This window comes from Boleophthalmus pectinirostris, unplaced genomic scaffold (assembly GCF_026225935.1).
Source record: "Boleophthalmus pectinirostris isolate CB_2022bp ecotype Guang Dong unplaced genomic scaffold, ASM2622593v1 HiC_scaffold_7, whole genome shotgun sequence".
Classification (NCBI taxonomy): Eukaryota; Metazoa; Chordata; class Actinopteri; order Gobiiformes; family Gobiidae; genus Boleophthalmus; species Boleophthalmus pectinirostris.
In genome coordinates, this window is record NW_026571473.1 from 20,312,690 (window position 1) to 20,329,626 (window position 16,937).

A 16,937-nucleotide genomic window follows, 5' to 3' on the forward strand; every position below is an offset into this window, starting at 1 on the left:
GTCCTGGCAGAATAATATACACAAATGATAAACCATGCCATTTTCACTGATGAATGGTTACTTAAGTTGATGAGTCTTAAGGCAGACATAAAGTAGAGAGCTATTGCTGATAACATTATTTCTTATGTTGAGCATGTTATGGAATTGCATATTGTGTAAAGTTTCAAACAATACACACAAATGGTCAGTAACTGTTGTCAAGCCATAGCTTAACTTATCTCGCACTGAATAACAATAAGAAGTCACAGAAAATAACTTAGACATTTTGACTAACTCAATAAAAGTTATAAAAACAAATGTACACAGGGCCAATAGTAGTCCATGATGAGCAGCTAGGAGGGGAGCATGGGCAGAAAGTGGGTGGACGGGTGCCTCCTCCGGGCCTTGTGACCTCGCCTTGGTTTCCCTCTCCCATTCAGAGACACAAACATCTGCCGGCCGCCATGTTTCCAGCGCAGGGAGGCGTACGTGTTGTATCCATTCTCCTCGATGCGCTCCTTGAACTTGCAGCTCGGGTTGTACTTCACCTGTGGGCAGAGGTCAGAGGTCAAAGGTGTCCATCTCTGACAAAGCTATAACTACTCTTCTGCCACAGTTATGGTACATAGGCCCCCCTCTAAGAAGAGTTCAAAGGTTAATGTTTGTGGATGTAGCAAAATACTTCCAGGTGGATTGTTTGAATAATTTATTTTACACTATGTTCCAGGAAGTGGTGTTTTTAAGTTAAGAGTTTTAATTAATTTTATTCTGTTATTTATTTATTTTATTTTTTTGTGTTACCGTTTAGTGTAAATAAAAAATAAAAATTAAAAATGAAGTAACTAACTAATGAACTTAACTAGAGCAACATGTCTTTAAGGGCAGAAGCATTTATCTTTGTTCATCTTTGGGGACAAACCAACAGTGGAGAGTGCACACATTGCGCTTCCATGGGTGGTTACCAGGTCTTATCAGCTTCTCAAAGAGTCTTGACAGATATCACAGAGACAAGAGCGCCTGCTGCATTCCCTTTTCCAGATCTGTATCTCTGTGCTATAATGAGCCCCCCTTTGAGATACCATCAGGATAGTAAAGGCTTGGCTTGACTCACCTGACTGTGTCTTTTTACTGAGAATTCATAGCATGGGTTAATTTGCTACAATGCTTTGATGAGTGATTCTCTTTGACCTGGTTTAGTCCGTATTTAGCCTCATATTTGTCCAGGTATCGACATTGTTTTGGATTCAAGTTAGTTCAGGTGCACTATGTAATGTTTTATGTGTGTGTGTGTGTGTGTGTGTGGGGAGGGTTCTCTGTCTGCTTGTCTCCTGGAATGTTACACAGTATGGTATTAAACTTATCTATTTTGCATGTATTCTATGTTTTCTATGTTTTTATTGCTCTAAAATAGCTTGATAAATTTGAAGCAAATTTAAAGCAAACCAATAACATAAGACCTGGCAACAAGCAGGTGGCCTCCCCCAGAAAAGTAACATAGTAAACCTTTAAACTTAAATTCTTTATATTCCATGTTTACCTGATTTAGTCCAGATTTAGTCCTGCATCTGTTATGGTAGATTTTCATTTTTGGTTTTTGCTGTTGCTTGTGCTATCTCTTTTAATCTTTATACCTTTATACGTTTAGTATCCAACATATACCCCGGGCTTGGTGTGTGTCTGGTCTCCACAAAGAACTGTGATTATGTTTGAAAGCTTGCTGTGCGAACAACAAGTGGCAGATGGCACGCACACTTTAAAGACGCCCCAGCTGGCCTCTTTGTCGTGGTTGCTTTTCTTCTCTCTGCTGTATTTTGACAGAGAACAAGCTGCAGGTATCATCAAGACGGGCTCAGGTGTACTGGCATGATGGATAGCAACAGTCTGACCTTAAACTAGACCATGGGGATTCCTGGGATTTCCCTTCACTCCACTGGAAATATCAAACATGTCTGAGAATTCAGCCATTTGGGACCCCTATGCACATGCATGGACCACCCGTGGCCCCTTCCTCCCAGATCTGGCTTAAACCTTTAGACCTGGTTCAGACTTAGGCTTGGTTGGACCTAAGTGTAGACATTATGTAAAGGTGGGCAGATACTGAAATGCAGAACAAGATAATATTGTGAATGCTGTCTTGATGATATATAAATTTGAATATGGACATAATATTGTCTAAATATCATTATTGCGAGTCTATTCTTTTTTGTCATTATTGTCCACCACTAACTTTACATTTTTAAACCTGAAATTGTGCTAGTTTGGATCAAAAATGTTATGTACATGATTTTCTACGTTAAATTTATGATCTATAAATAGACAACTTAACTTGAAAATGAGCGGTCTGGTGTGAAAGTCAGAACTTTGAGCGTCAGTGTTTTCAGTCATTGTGTCCTCAGGAAAGACACTTCACCCCCATTGCCTAGTATGAAAGTGGTGTGTGAATGACTGGAGGTGGTCGGAGGAGTCGATGGCGCAGATTGGCAGTCTCACTTCCATCAGTCTTTTGCAGGGCAGCTGTAGCTACAATAGGAGCTTACTATGACTGCAGTGTAGAGCTTTGAGGGGCTTTGAAAAGCCTGTAAAGAGTATTTCAAGTGCAAGGCATTATTATTATTACCAAAGAAACAAAAAGTGAACAAGTTTGAGGAAGTTTGTGGAAATTAGTGTTTTATCCATATTAATACTTTTAGTAGGAATTCCATGTAAAGTTTTATAAATGAGACCCTTGATTATTTCTGATTTGGGCTTTTTTTATTAAGCACCCATTTGGGACGTCTATGCGCATCTCTGTCCCTTTCTAGCCCTCCCATATCAACCAGCTTGTAGACTCACCGATCCGAAGAGCGTGCCTTTCTTGGACATGGCTAGGTACAGACCAGTGCTGACAGATTTGATGGCAACAACTCCAACACTGACTGATCGGATTTCCATCAGGCCTGCAAAAAAGGGAACAAGAGTCTGGGTTAGGAACATAGGGCTCTGGGAGTTTCCCCCATCAAAAGACACTGTGGCATTAGCAAGTAGAAAAGCAGACAGCCATGCACTCAGGGGAGGAGAGGCAGGACAAGTCGCAGATACAACAGACAAAGATAGTCTGTGTTAAAGTTGCCAATCAATATACTTATACAGATACTAATCAATATTAAAAAGAGTATCAAAATTAGGTTCTCATCTGAAATAATGATACTGAAAAATAGGGAAGAAATGGATCTTTCCGAATCTTGAGCTATATCAGGCTTATATAAGATTACATGGACATGGAAACAATTATTTTTTGTTGAAAATTACATTATGGTATTGAAATCGGTATTGTTATGACACTACTCCATAAGACAGCCTTAAATCATATTATTTATGTCTCATGTAATCCAGCCACTGGAAGTGACTGCTGACAGCTGTACTCCTTATGCTGGTCCCAAAATGTCAGTGTGTTGTGTTTGGAATGATCCTAAAAGTAATGAATATGCAAATCATTGCACACATACAGGCATATTGTGGATTTTGGTGACACTGGTTAGCAGTTAGGGTAAAGTAATGAAATGTTTTAATTATAGTGGTAGGAAATATATCACTAACAGTGAGTGTACTATCAAATATAAATAAAAGTGACAAAAAAAGCAGATTAAAGATTAAGACCTCTGGAGATTGGTTGAATCTAATATAGTATATACTGCAAATAATATTTCCATACTTGTGATTCATTTAACCATCCAATAATTATACTTGTACATCAGCCAAGATCAAGTTAAGTTTGAGCACATCTATAATCATTATTGCAAGCATGTCATTAACATGTAACGGACAAACTTTCCAAATGACACTATGCCTCTCTACACTTTATACATGCCGTTAATTAGCCCACAGTTACATAACACATGTCTGTTTGATCAAATTTGTAAGAGTGTCCCTCCCCCAGATGATACAACAGCTTGTTTATTGTTGGACATAAAACCCGTGCATGCCTGCCACTTATCTAATGCTTAAAAGGCCCTAAAAGGTTGTAAAAGCTTTCAGACATGTTGGTTAATTGTATCCTTTGCTTTCTATCAAACATAAAGGTGCACATATGTCGTGGTTACACTAAGGAGATGTTTGGGTGATGACCTGGAGAGGCTGAATAGAGACTGATTACATGCCATGGATCTTTCTTATCATTATCTTTTTCTGCCCACTTACATCTTCAAAAATACCCTCATGTGGTCAACTATCTAATCACACCATAAAATCTCCTCGTTACACCCTTGTAAGCCTGGTGTGTTCAGAAGGAAAACATTTTACCCGAAGTAGCAAACCATGGCTGGATGTTTGTGCTTGTTTTGGAAATGTGGTGTAAACATGGAGCCAAAGGTGCGAAGGTGATTTGAGACTGGTGCCAGCATATAAAATCTACTGTTTTATCATCTATTCATCAAATGTATGAATACAATATACAGAGCCACATTTAAATAAAGATAAAGATTCACTAAAGTCATATTTATTATGTTACATAACATCTGATAGCTAGATCCAGGGTGAAATCTAACATACATGGTATATTAGCCTGTTGACACAAATTTGGGAGTCCAGGACATGAAGCCTCACATGGGCCCCCCTCTAATATTAATTCATATGCAGATGTTCCAGTTCTGGGCCCATAAGACCCTGGGGCTCAGGACAACAGACTCCTTTCTCAAGTCTTTATCAACTCCCCTGATTACAGCTCATAGGTTGTGCATAGTTTTCATGTATCTACTCCCCTTATTCCCAGCAACTGACACATACTCTAGCCTAAAGAGATGTACAACCCAGACTGTGGCCAATTAGCTGTGGGTTTTAGGGCATCCATTTCACAGACAGACAACAACTTACTGTATAGTTGTATTCATTCAGTGTATAGCATTTAAGCAATCCACTTGACGAGAATTCAAAAAAACATTAACACAGGCGCACAGAAAGAGATATTGCATCTTTCTTTCAAAATGAAATTTTGAACACTTGCATATTGTGTTGTCCACATGTTGGGCTCACACACACTTGACCGTAGCTCTTCTAAAGAGGACAGCTGCTGATAGCATCAAGCAGTTAGTGCTGGGCTCTTGGATCACATCAGAAGACGGAGACCTACACATCTGCTGCTGCCATCACTCGAGACATGTTTGAAAGCCTTTAAAGCTCTGAGTATGGGCAGTCATGCTTCCTCAGTGAGGTCATCCTCTCTCACACACAGACAGTACAAAGAGGAGATGGAGGAGAGGGTAAACAAACATGGGACTGTTGAGTGTCTTTCTTCTGCCACAGCTGCAGGGACAGGGGAATGCCACAGAGCATCCAGGTATCAACCCAGCTGCACCCCCATCATGACCGCTGCCTCTGATCCTCACAGGAAACTTTAACACTTTGATGGCTGTCTCCACTTTACAAGCTCTGTTTACAAACAGCGCCGGACCTCTGGTGGCACCTGGAGTGTGCAAAACACTCATAAGCAATTAGCCCCAGGCCGAGCAGCGATAGGAGCTCTGCTACGATTTATGAGGCATTAGCCCAAGCCAATGAAAACCGCTGGTGCCTGAAAGTGGTACCAGCAGTAACAAACAATACTTCAAGTGCTATAAGCATGTTGAGACATGTTTTCTTAAGATTTAGGGACAAATGGGAAAAATGTCTTTTTTAACCGTATATCATTGCTTCTTCGTGTTTTACTCTGGTTCCAGCAAGTCAACCCAGGTCACATTTGTAAGTGAGAATTTCTTACATTCTACCTAATGCTACCTAGCTGAAGATTTGACCAGATGAATACTACACATCTACAGACACCAGTTAGATCCAGTGTCACTCTATTGTTCAAAGCCTCAGACTGCCTCAGACTCGGACTAATCAGAAACTCATGAAGTCAATAAATGGCAATACATGCTTATATACATGCATATAAAAGATTTACAGTTAAGTTTAATTTAAATTACACTCAAAACATCCTTTTTAATCACATACAATTAACCACATAGGGCAGTGGCTTCTTTGTGTTCAGACAAAATCCAAATTACTTCAGAGTGGAGGAGGACAATGGGGACAAATTAATTCTTTGAGAGACAAAAGTGAATGTCACTCGTATGCCATTGATCTCCTGCTGTGGAAGTGCCGCTGATGGCCCATTGAGCTTTTGAAAAAGGTATTTTTGCTTCCTATTTGCAGTGGGTAAGATCTCTTAACCTTTGACATGTTTGGCTGGGAGTGTCAATAAGCCCCAACTATAGATGTGTAGTCAAGTGTGAATTTACCATTTATTTCACTTCTATTGGATTTTTCAAAGCTTGTCCTTTTTACTCTTTCCTCTAGTATTATCCCACGTTTTGGACGTCTGCCCACCGTCAGATCATTCAAGCCTTTTCTGACTTGAGAAAAAGAAAAGAAGGAGTGGGTTCTTCATTGTTTGACAAAAGCTAACGAGAAGAGGGGGAGAGACAGGTGCAATACCCACATTCACCTGAGAGAGGACTATAGGCTACTGTATTCTAAAACTATTGTGTCAGGTATAAAAAGTCAAGCCTTAGCACTACTGAGGAGCTTTGAAGTAGATTAAAATCTATATCTATATATCTATATCTATCTATCTATGTGTGTGTGTATATATATATATATATATATATATGTATGTATGTATGTATGTATACACACACAGACTAAACAATTGTGTTGAATAAATGAACTGTTTAAATCAATTCCAGCCACATAACAGAGCATTCATTGTGCCAGTCCCAAGCATGGATGAGAAGAGTAATCTGACACACTTCTGCATGCAAGGGGCAAGTGAATATCTATCAGTTTTTTATAATCTTTCCTCTTCCATGAAAAGTGTGAATCCTGATTTTTGTCCATTACAAATGATCATCTATAAAGTGGGTAAATGCTGTGGTCGCTGGTGGTTAATTTCTTGGGCGGTCCACTTGAGCGGCCCTCCACGGCTCAGTGCTCCTCCGGGCCAATCCTGGGAAGTTGGGAGCTCCTGCTGGGCTCCTGCTCTTGATTGACATACCTTTTCAATTATTTCACAGTTTGCTTGGTCTTTAAATGAAGAGGGGCTTGTTATTTTTTTCCTTCTGCCCTCCTTTTCAAAATACAGGCTTTTCATGTGGGCTCTGGGCCGCCGGGCCTAATGGCTATGACCAGCACCTTTGATCTGCCTTGACCCTCTTGAAGGCCTGGTCTGAGGGAAAATGAAGGCCTGAGTGTATCAGTTCAGACAATAGCTACATCACTCACTACTGCTTTAAACACCTTCCTCATGCTCATTTATTTCACATAAAAAGTTGTTTAATAGAAGATGAGAAGGTTGAGGCATACTTTAGCATCCCTATAGAGAAAATTGCCCTTTGAATTTCTCTTGCAATTAATACCACTGGTGCATAAGAGCAACCAGCTTGAACAAGGTTCGGTCAGGACTGAGTTGAAGGCTTAGCTGTTTTGGATTGATGGGGGGCACTGGAGTATTCAGAGGAAAGTCATCCACTTGTGGGTAGACTCCGACGTGAGACTCCGACCCCTCTTGTGTCAACTGACAAGGGCTGATCAGAATACAGTACATTGTTTTGAGGAAAAAAGATAGAGGAACAACAGATTTTTATTGACCTGTAAATATTTGTCTACTGGCTACTGTATAAATGCTATGAGCGATAATGATACAGGTCAGCAATGATCTCATAGATATGAAAGCTGATCGTCTGTCTGCTCTTGAAGACCGCAGTGCCACTGAGACAGGAAGAGATCACTTACAGGAAAGAGCTGTCCACCAGGCTGAGGGGCATGTTTCTATACATCCCACTTCAATCAGAACATTAATTTTATCAGTAGCAGTCCTAAAGGAGCAAACAGGACAGTGCACCAGAGTGTGATGGTGAATAATCAGTTGGTTTAGACCTGGGCCTTCTTCACGGATGAGCCAGTCATTACACACTGTACTTTCAAAATATAATAGTAACAACTTGCTGACTCCACTGAATGAAATGTAAACTATTTCTATCACATCTCTCCTACCCTTAGCCTGGCTCTGCCCCAGCCGGGGCCATCCACCTCCTGTCGCCACCGAGTTCTGGTTCCGGCCGTGCATCATGCCTGTAACTGTCACTGCACTGAGGTTATTTATTCATCCATTACCAGCATCTCAAGAATGTCTGTGTTGAGGTAGACAGAACTTGGCCAAGTGTAGACTCACACTTGAAAATAACAGCTTTTCATAAATTTGAACAACCACTGCTTACAGTACATTATAAAGAATAAAGTATAACAGTATCAAGTATTAATATATACTAAACAGTTAGAGGTAGGTGTCATGATGGTCCTTTATCTGCTACTTGCCAGGTAAATCCACTAATAGAGGGGTAATGCAGAGCGTTTAGCTCAGTACAAGCCTAAACGCAGGTCTTTGAGCCTGTGAACAGCCACATGGCAGTGATCTGTTGAAAAGTGACTCCAACGCTCCAGCGACAAGGAGGGACATTCTCACACACACAATCCAGAGGCTGGTCCTCTTTCAGGGCTGCACTCGGCCTGTTACCCCCTCCTTTATAAGCTACCACTGGAAGAAGTACTCCAGGGATTAACCCAGCCAGGTCTTTCAAAGGCCATTAGAGCAAATTACAGGTATCTTGTTACTAGAGTGCTGGGACAGGCCAGGTGAGGGGCGCAGAGGCCAGGCGGGAGTGCAGGGGTCAGCCTGGGACAAAAAGACAAGGCCACCCTGGGCCCCTCTCTATCACAGTGTCTCGCTGGCTCCACAAACTTAGACTAACATCAATGAATGGCTCACTTGATGGGACCTCAGAGACATTGTCTCAGCACCGTAACTTTAGCCCTTTTCCACAAGAGTCCCCCACCAACCCCACTCTGTCTCCCCATCCCACTTTTTTACTGATGTGGCTACAACTTTCCTCATGTCCGCACATTCTTTTTTACATAATTCAAACTACGTGGTGACATTAGTGATGCCAAATATGACTTATCTTGAATCTAACATGCACTAAATATGAATCACTAAAGGACATTTCCGAGGGTCATCCTCTAGTTTTATTACAATTCTGACTTCATTCCTGCATTTCCATTAAAATGCACAGCACGGCCCTTGCTGTGCTCTGTCAGAGTATCGGTATGCTGCAGCGTGAGACTGATGCTGCTGATAAGACTGAAGATGGCCACAGGGAGTTCCGCATCCTGCCATTTTCTCTGGACACACACATGTGCTGCCTGGCACACACATGCCCGAGGGCCACTTGTGCCTGCCACACTCGCCCTATCCCCACTTTGGATGACAATCTAGTGAAGGAGCTGCGGAAGTGTTTCATTAGCCAATTACCGCTGCTAGATAATGCCTATGTTCCCACAGTCCACAAGGCCGGGGGGTCAAATGTGACCAATTACTCTCCATCCCTTCACAGGACAGATAGTCCGTCTGATATGTCCCCAGACAGACTGACCCAATCACCACACACATGGACACACATGGACTTGGACCTGAGTAAAAAATGCAATTGTGGTTTCTTAAGAAGACCACCACGTTCACCAACATCAAACAGTGATGCTTCAACCTGTGTGTGTTTAATCCTGAACCTGAACCTCCGTCCTCTGATTGTCTGTAATTGGACATCACTCTGTTCATTAGGGACCTCCCTGGCTCTATTCAGAGGGCACAGACCTTGTGCAATCAAATCCCACATTTACCAGTGTGTTGGGGCAACACTAAAGGAGAACCTGATGCTGAGTGTCTATAGCAGAGAGGTGGTCCTGTGTATTGAGGTAGTAGAGGTGAAATAGGTTAACGAAGCCCCCAGCATGCTCTCTGGCTGTTAGCATGTCTATGTGGAGCAGCAATCTAACCAACAGCAGGCCTCTTCTTTAATCAGGCAGGTAGCGAGAGAAGCTCAGAATCATGCATCACATCCGTAACAAGCAAACAGCAAGCTTCAGACTTCACAGAGTAGGTCAGACCACCAATACCACAGTGACTCATGACCGCTCCACTTTCGGTACACAGACACAACAATGTGCTGAGAAGTCAAGACCAAAGTGGCTGAATATCTGTATCTTGATGACGTTCATTTTGCACCTGAACAGTTTATTCTTTTAAATATAGGATGGTTACAGTGCAGAGAACAAATATACTTTCATACAATTCAGACCTTAGTTAAACAAAAAATTCTGAATCCATAAAATACCCTAATTTAATCTTTATGGCTTTCAGTATGAGTGCTGTGAGGTTCCAGAGAGTGAGCAGTGAGACACTAAATATTGTCCATGACCTGAATCTGCCCCTTATTTACATTATTAAAATGACAGGGGCAGACAGGGGGTGACAGAAGCACAAGCCTCTGTCATAGCTGTCACCTGCTCCATTGGTCAAAAGGCCTTGACCCCAGCTCTAGCACTGCAGATGAGAGAAGGAGTAAAAGAGGACATGTGGAAATGTGATACTTTTACATTTACATGCAAATCTGGTTATGAAGGTACATTTCATTTATAATACTAATCAAAGTAATTTACAATAGACTGCATAGTAAGCTTTTGCAATATTTGGTCATATTTTAAATGCATTATTTTTTATTTTGCACAAAGCAACTAAATTTTACAGTAAAATAATAATAATTATAATAACAAATTTATGTATCTGACTATTAAATGGTTTAAGGTGGTCTAAGCACACAGGCCTCATAGATAGTTGACACTATTTGCTTTTTTCTAGCAACTTTTGGAAGTTGTGGATTGCTTAAAAAACAAAACAAAACAAACAAACAAACAAAAAAACATTGTTAAATAAGGAAGTTTGTCAAATCCAGTGCCAAAAAATGCATCTTTTTATTTTATTTCATTTTTTTTTTTTTTATCACAATAGTTACACAGTTAAGTTGGTTAAGGTTAGAGTTTGGGTTAGGGCTTGATAATTGAATATTTATGGTACTCCCCTTTGGCAGGAGTTAGAACCTTCTCTGAAAATCTGGCATCCCTGACAGGTACCACTAATACTAGCACGCATACAGGCCACTGCTCTGGATGGTCTGGTTCATGTTACCCATTAGAGAAGGACACGCACATATTTTTCAGTTTAGGGTCCACTTCATGCTCCACTATGGTAGTGGTCTAAAGTCACTTGTATTTCAAATGTATTGTATATTGTATATTTAAAACAACAATATCCATGGCACGCACATAACATAACTAAGATATCTGGAGACTCTTCTTAACCTGCTCGTATACATGCACACTGAACCTGTACCTATGTTTTTTTTTGTTTTTTTGTTTTTGTTTTAAATGAACTACATTCATTTGTCTGTTTGCTTTCTAAAGTAATAGCTATGTTGGGGGAATTTAACGGTATGTTATGATAGAACATTGACAACTATAATATACAGCATAATATAATTGCAATATAATATAAACTGCATATGGGGAGAGAGTGGGAAGAGACATTTGGAAAACAGTCAAGGCCAGGAAGCAAACACACAACAAGGTGGTAACAAAGCTGTGAACAACTCCTCTACCACCACCAAGCAAATACATCATTTTAAAGCTATGCTTAGTGTGTCAGACAGGCTGTACTTTAGTTCATATTGTTGTATTGTTATTTAAGATGTTACTCAACACATGGTTTAAGTATCCAATATTGCTTCCATTATGATCTTGACTAATATTAAAAAGGAAAAATAGTTGTCTTTAGGGCAACAGGTGCAATACATTCCTACTGTTATTGCTTCCCGTTGTGAGGCTCAGAAAGGTTCACCTCTGCAGTCACACGGCTGTGGCAGCTCAGGAGATGCGAGGATCACTCTTTTTCCATCTCTCGACACCATGGTTTCTCTTTCAGTAATTTATTCATGGACCAGTGGCTACACACATTTCAGGGCATGGTGTCTGGCTCAGTTTAAGCAGCAAGGTGAGGCCTCTAAACAATGCCATTAATGTCTCTTGCTCTTATTTCCAGACTCTCTTGGATAAAAAAAAAAATTTAAATCTCTCTGTACAATTGCAGGTGTCAATGTACAAAAACAAGCTGTCTGCTCCTCTGGGTGTTTGGCAGATAGTACACTATTCCCAGGTGATTGGGTTGTACTCAGCAGACATCTTTACAAAATGCTAAATTATAGTGCAATTCAACTGCAGATCACTGTTGGATCGGCCTATATCAATCCATATCCTTCCTTCCTCAAAGTCCTAATTTTGGAATACATGCACTCTGAGCTGCTTATATTGTGCATCACAAATATTCTCATATTTTAGACATAGGAGCACTTCCACAAGAACTGCAGCTGCACCAATTATTAATAGTGACCTGCAGTTTTACAAGCCTGAACATTATTGTGCCCTCCTGATGTGGCTGTAGAAATGAGGCCCTGGCACTGTGAGCTTTGGTCATCATCACATCCACAGTGCACAGCAGAGAGATGTATGACTGGAGCCAGAGCCAGCCTCTATAAACCTGTTCATGAACCCAGTAAATCCAATGAAAGTTGGTTACTGCTAGACTGTTGACTATAAGTTTTTTTAAACTACTAGTTGTTATCCATTCATGTTGCCAAAAACATACCAAGTGACACAAAATTTCTTGTCCTATTGTGATGCCAGGGCTGTCATTGACCCATGTTAGATGACATTTTGTTAGTGCATTCTCACTACTGGCTAAAGTCTGATAAAACATACAAGATTCATTCAATATTACCCATTTATTGCCATCTGAAACTACCATGAATCCCTGATCTTAGTTGAGACAACCCAGAGCAAACCTTGCATAATGACTAATGAGCAGTGGGAACCAGTCCAGCCCTTCTCCAGTCTTTAATTTCCACCTCAATACTGAGCGGAGCACGCCCCAGTCCTGCTGCTGCCTCATTACCATGTGCATTCTCCTCTTTCTGAACAGCAAGGACTTCCTCTGTCCAGGTGCGTCCCTCCCCAGGCCCTGTTCCTCCTCATGTTGCCACATGGTGAAGCCAATGAATTCAGTGTCTACTAAATTCAATGGAATTATTTAGACCTAACATAATTATTACTTACTGTATCTGATGCCAAGATACAAACAGTAAAGCCAATATTTATTTATTTTTAGCCTTACTCGTATTCAGTTGTGAAGATGGTGGAGAGCATAAATAAGTTCAAAAGAATTTCTTTCGAGGTCAATGTTAAGCTAACTGTTGCTCTACGTTTATTCAGTAAAATGAAGTAAAGAACAGATTATGTACCGGGTGTGTAGATTCAATCAAGCGTCCTTCTCTGGTAACTTTATCATTTTTGAACAATAAACACTTTCTCTTCCTGACTTTCTGACCTGTCTCACCTCTGTGGATGAGATACAAAGACTATTTCACGATATACAAGCTTGTATGTAGGATTGACTAGAATTAAATTCAGACATTTTTGCACTTTTACTTTCATGTCAGTCTTCCATAGATGAGTGGCAGTTTCCACTTTTAAAACCCTCTAAAATGATTTTCACATCATATTTCATCTAAGGGAGATTTTTTTCCCATGAACTCCATCCAAATGAAATAATCTGGGGAAAGGTCTCTTCAAACTGAGATGCTGAGCGCCAAAGGAAAATTGGTAAACACAACCCGCCCTGGCACTGTGAGATGTAAGGCCAGCCTCATGGCAGGTGACCTTATTTCCTCAGGGTGAATTGGCTGTCACAACCTGGAGTCTGCACAAGTGTTTAACGCCTGGAGTCTCACACCCAGTCTATACCTTAAAGAGAAATCAAACATCAAATAAAATACTGTACTTGCAAGTACAAGAGGAAAACATTTGGTTGAAAGAATGAAGATAAAATTTAAAGAACATTTTGTTCCCTGAATTAGTTTGGAAGGTAAAAAATGCAATTGATCTCCCATTATAGAGCTCAAAAGTAGGGGATTAAGGTCCTATACATTTCTTTTGCTGTATTTGACCTAAAGCAAAAAAGGTCATGTTATATTTTGTATTTGCTGTTAGATTGAGCTTTGGGTGGGAGAGCCCACACAGCTGTTGTGTTGTAGCACTGTCTAATTAACAGCCTATGACCGATGACCTGGGACAGGATATGATGCGTACCTACCTCTGGAGCTTTTCTAAACACTTGGGTGTGTTTTTCCTCTAGATCATTTTATGCTCTACCCATAGGTAAAAAGGAAAACATGTCAGCTTTTAGGCCCCTAAATCCTGCTATGAGTATTCATTTGTGGCCTTCCTGAACTTGTATTGTTATTGCTGGATTTAATTCAAATGCTGTCTTTACATAATGCCTGTTTTAAAAAGTAAAATGATAACTTTCAACATATATTTTAAATATTAATTCTTTCGTAAAGCTGTTTTCAAATATTTTCCCTTATCTCAAAGTCTATTCAAATTAATATAAATTTGACCGCTTCATACCCATGTGTTTGACCCATGTCATCTACCCTTCAGTCCACTGTCTCTTTGAGTCTCTCTTCTCTCAGCTGTTCCATGCCACCACTCCACTGGGATTGATACAATATTTTCCAGCCTCAATTAGCAGCAAGTGTGTTGACTAATTCCAACTGTTTTTGCACCTGAACGGGGAGTTGGAAAAAGTGAGTGGGGTGGAGGTGAAGGCCGGAGCAGGGTGTAGCAGACGGAGCTGTCGAGGCAATAGCTGTGCCCACAGAAGAAGAAGGGGGGATGCAAAGGGCAGGGGAGAGACGCCCCACTGCCGGCCAACAACCTCTCCAGGCACATATCTGTGACACATCAGGTCAAACCTACAGACTGTATGAGTCCCTATGACTGTATCATGTTACAGAATGGATATTTATAGAAATGACAAGATTTCATTTGGGAGACTCAGCTCTTTTGGCTCCACTAAAAGTCTAAACTATTTAACATATTTTTTAAGCTTTGACACATTTACTGATAGATCTAAATTCTTCAAGGTTGAGTAAATTCTTAAAATGAGATCGCATCCTCTTTTTTGTCTGGCTGATGGTGCACTCTTGTATCTATGTCAGTGTCATTAAATATGCAGAACGCACTTGTCCTCACTCTAATCGATCGCATGGCCAAAGTATCAGTGTCCAGAAGTGCTCTGGGTCAGGAAGCTTTAAGTCTGATTAAAAGCTGTTTTGACTGTGGAGAAACTCAGTCAAAATGCCAATCAAACTCAACCTTTGCTCTTGAGATGAGTAACACAAAGCACTCACATGCTCCACTTAGTCCAATTTAACTCAAATGCTCTCCAGCCAATGAGCAGCAGTAGTGCCCATAGGCCGGCAGCAGGTACACCCTGGCTATGTAAGAGCCCTGAAAGAATCGTTCTTGAGTTAAAGCAGAGTCAGACTCCAATTTTATAAAGGTAGTATTTTATAATGGTGGTTAACGTAAAAAGTAATATGGCTGAAGAGTTATTACTAATGTAAAACTAGGTAATACTTCAGAACTGGACTTTCTAAGTGTGTGGTTTTTTGGGTTGTGCCAGGTGGCTAACCCCAACAGGTTCAAAATGTCACCCAGCATGAAGCAGAGGCATGGGCTGTGCTGGATGCAGCAGCTGCCTCTAGTAGCAATATGGAAAAAACTCTGAGTCATACACTTTCATAAAAAGGCATTAACAACCAAAGATACATAAATATTACACTGGAGGGCATAACCGTTTCTATGGGCCATCCACTCAGTGAGTAATGGAGAGGGAGGTCAGCACATGACCACAGCCAGGCTCATTTCACTTGGGCCAATAAGGCACCCACTGATACACAGCAGAAAGCATGGCTGCTGTTAGAGAAACCTCTTCTCAGGTGTCTCTGAGTCAGATATATGCCAGGCATATGCCACAGGTTTGAATACACCCTTTTTATTAAGGTGACATAAAGTGATGGGCCAGTGCTCATGGGGTGGAGAAGTAAGTAAGATCAACTGATAATGATAATGATAATTTAAGGATGACAATGACAAATACATCTCCGTAGTGATGTCATTGACAAGAAGTGTCACTAAGTGACTTTAGTGTAGTTCTTAAAGTCACCTGATATTTGATGTACCTTTTTATGGTTTTAACAATTTAATCATGGAGAAACTGCAGCTTTTTACCAAGCATACTTTTGATCTGTTCAGTGTCTTTCCTCAGGTCAAGTATTCTAGTTAACTCTGCAAGTCTTCCCATGGGGACCCCTTGTCCACTGAAGGGTATTCCCTTTCTACCTAGCAATGTGTCTCACATGCTTCAAACACAACACAAATAACTCACCAGCCATACAATCTTAGGATACCCCTGTCCAAGCAATAAAGTGGACAGATAAGAACATCTCATAAAAGTAAAGTTGTACACTTGGCAACACACCAAAACTTACTGTCTGCGTAGTTTTTCCGCCGGGTGCCATCCACTTTGCCCGTTTTATCAATGCAGAGGAAGAACTTGTTGGCAGAGTAAAGCCGCCGCAGTCGAACATCCCCCTCCAGGTGATTGTAGCTGCGAGTGTGCCTTTCCAAAGTCCATGAACAGTTGATTGCTGTGGCGAGCCCCTGGACGGACTCATGCCGAACCCCGGGAGGACAGGCCCCTGTGGCAGTGCCAGCGCTGAGCACAAGCAGGGTGAGGCATGCCAGGCAAAGGGAGGCTGCACTGGGCAGGGGGCTGAGCTGCCCACTGGAGGGGCCAGCTGCTGTGCTGAGGGCAGGTTCAGGACTAAAGTGGGCTGCGGATGTAGTCCATCTGCACATGGTGGGTCAGACTCCCAATGTGCACCCTGGGGCTGCCAGCATGCTGATGTCTCGGAGATGCCCTGTGAGGGGTAATCAAAACAGAGTGTGGGAAAAAAAAAAAAAAAGATGTTGCACGTCCTTTGGATGTTGGAGGCTTACAATGATGTCACGGTCATCCTAAACATCAGAAAATTCTCCTGGGTTCATCTTCCTCTTGATTTTTTTGCATCCTGATGTTGTAAGGTTCACTTCTGAAAGTTCCCCAAAAGTTCACCTTAGCCTCAAGTCGTCTCTTAGTCCAAGGATATGTTTCT

The 16,937-nt window shown here is 41.1% G+C and overlaps 1 protein-coding gene across 1 annotated transcript; it reads right to left on the reverse strand.

Annotated features, from left to right (window-relative positions):
- Window positions 1-332: 332 nt before the first annotated feature.
- fgf22 (fibroblast growth factor 22) lies at window positions 333-16,666 on the reverse strand. The gene is made up of 3 exons (XM_020940148.1): window positions 16,272-16,666; window positions 2,812-2,915; window positions 333-527 (listed from the first exon to the last, which is right to left on the reverse strand). Exons 1-3 carry the CDS (start codon window positions 16,639-16,641, stop codon window positions 333-335), a joined length of 669 nt encoding a protein of 222 aa, XP_020795807.1. The 5' UTR covers window positions 16,642-16,666.
- Between the last annotated feature and the right edge of the window lie 271 nt (window positions 16,667-16,937).

What these genes read in the sequence shown, in the direction of transcription:
- fgf22 (XM_020940148.1), bottom strand. Translation starts at nt 16,641, where the DNA reads ATGTGCAGATGGACTACATCCGCAGCCCACTTTAGTCCTGAACCTGCC. An exon ending in GCGGAAAAACTACGCAGACA is followed by an intron (nt 2,916 to 16,271) that starts GTAAGTTTTGGT and finishes CCTTTTTTGCAG; the next exon opens with GCCTGATGGAAATCCGATCA. An exon ending in AAGGCACGCTCTTCGGATCG is followed by an intron (nt 528 to 2,811) that starts GTGAGTCTACAA and finishes CTCTGCCCACAG; the next exon opens with GTGAAGTACAACCCGAGCTG.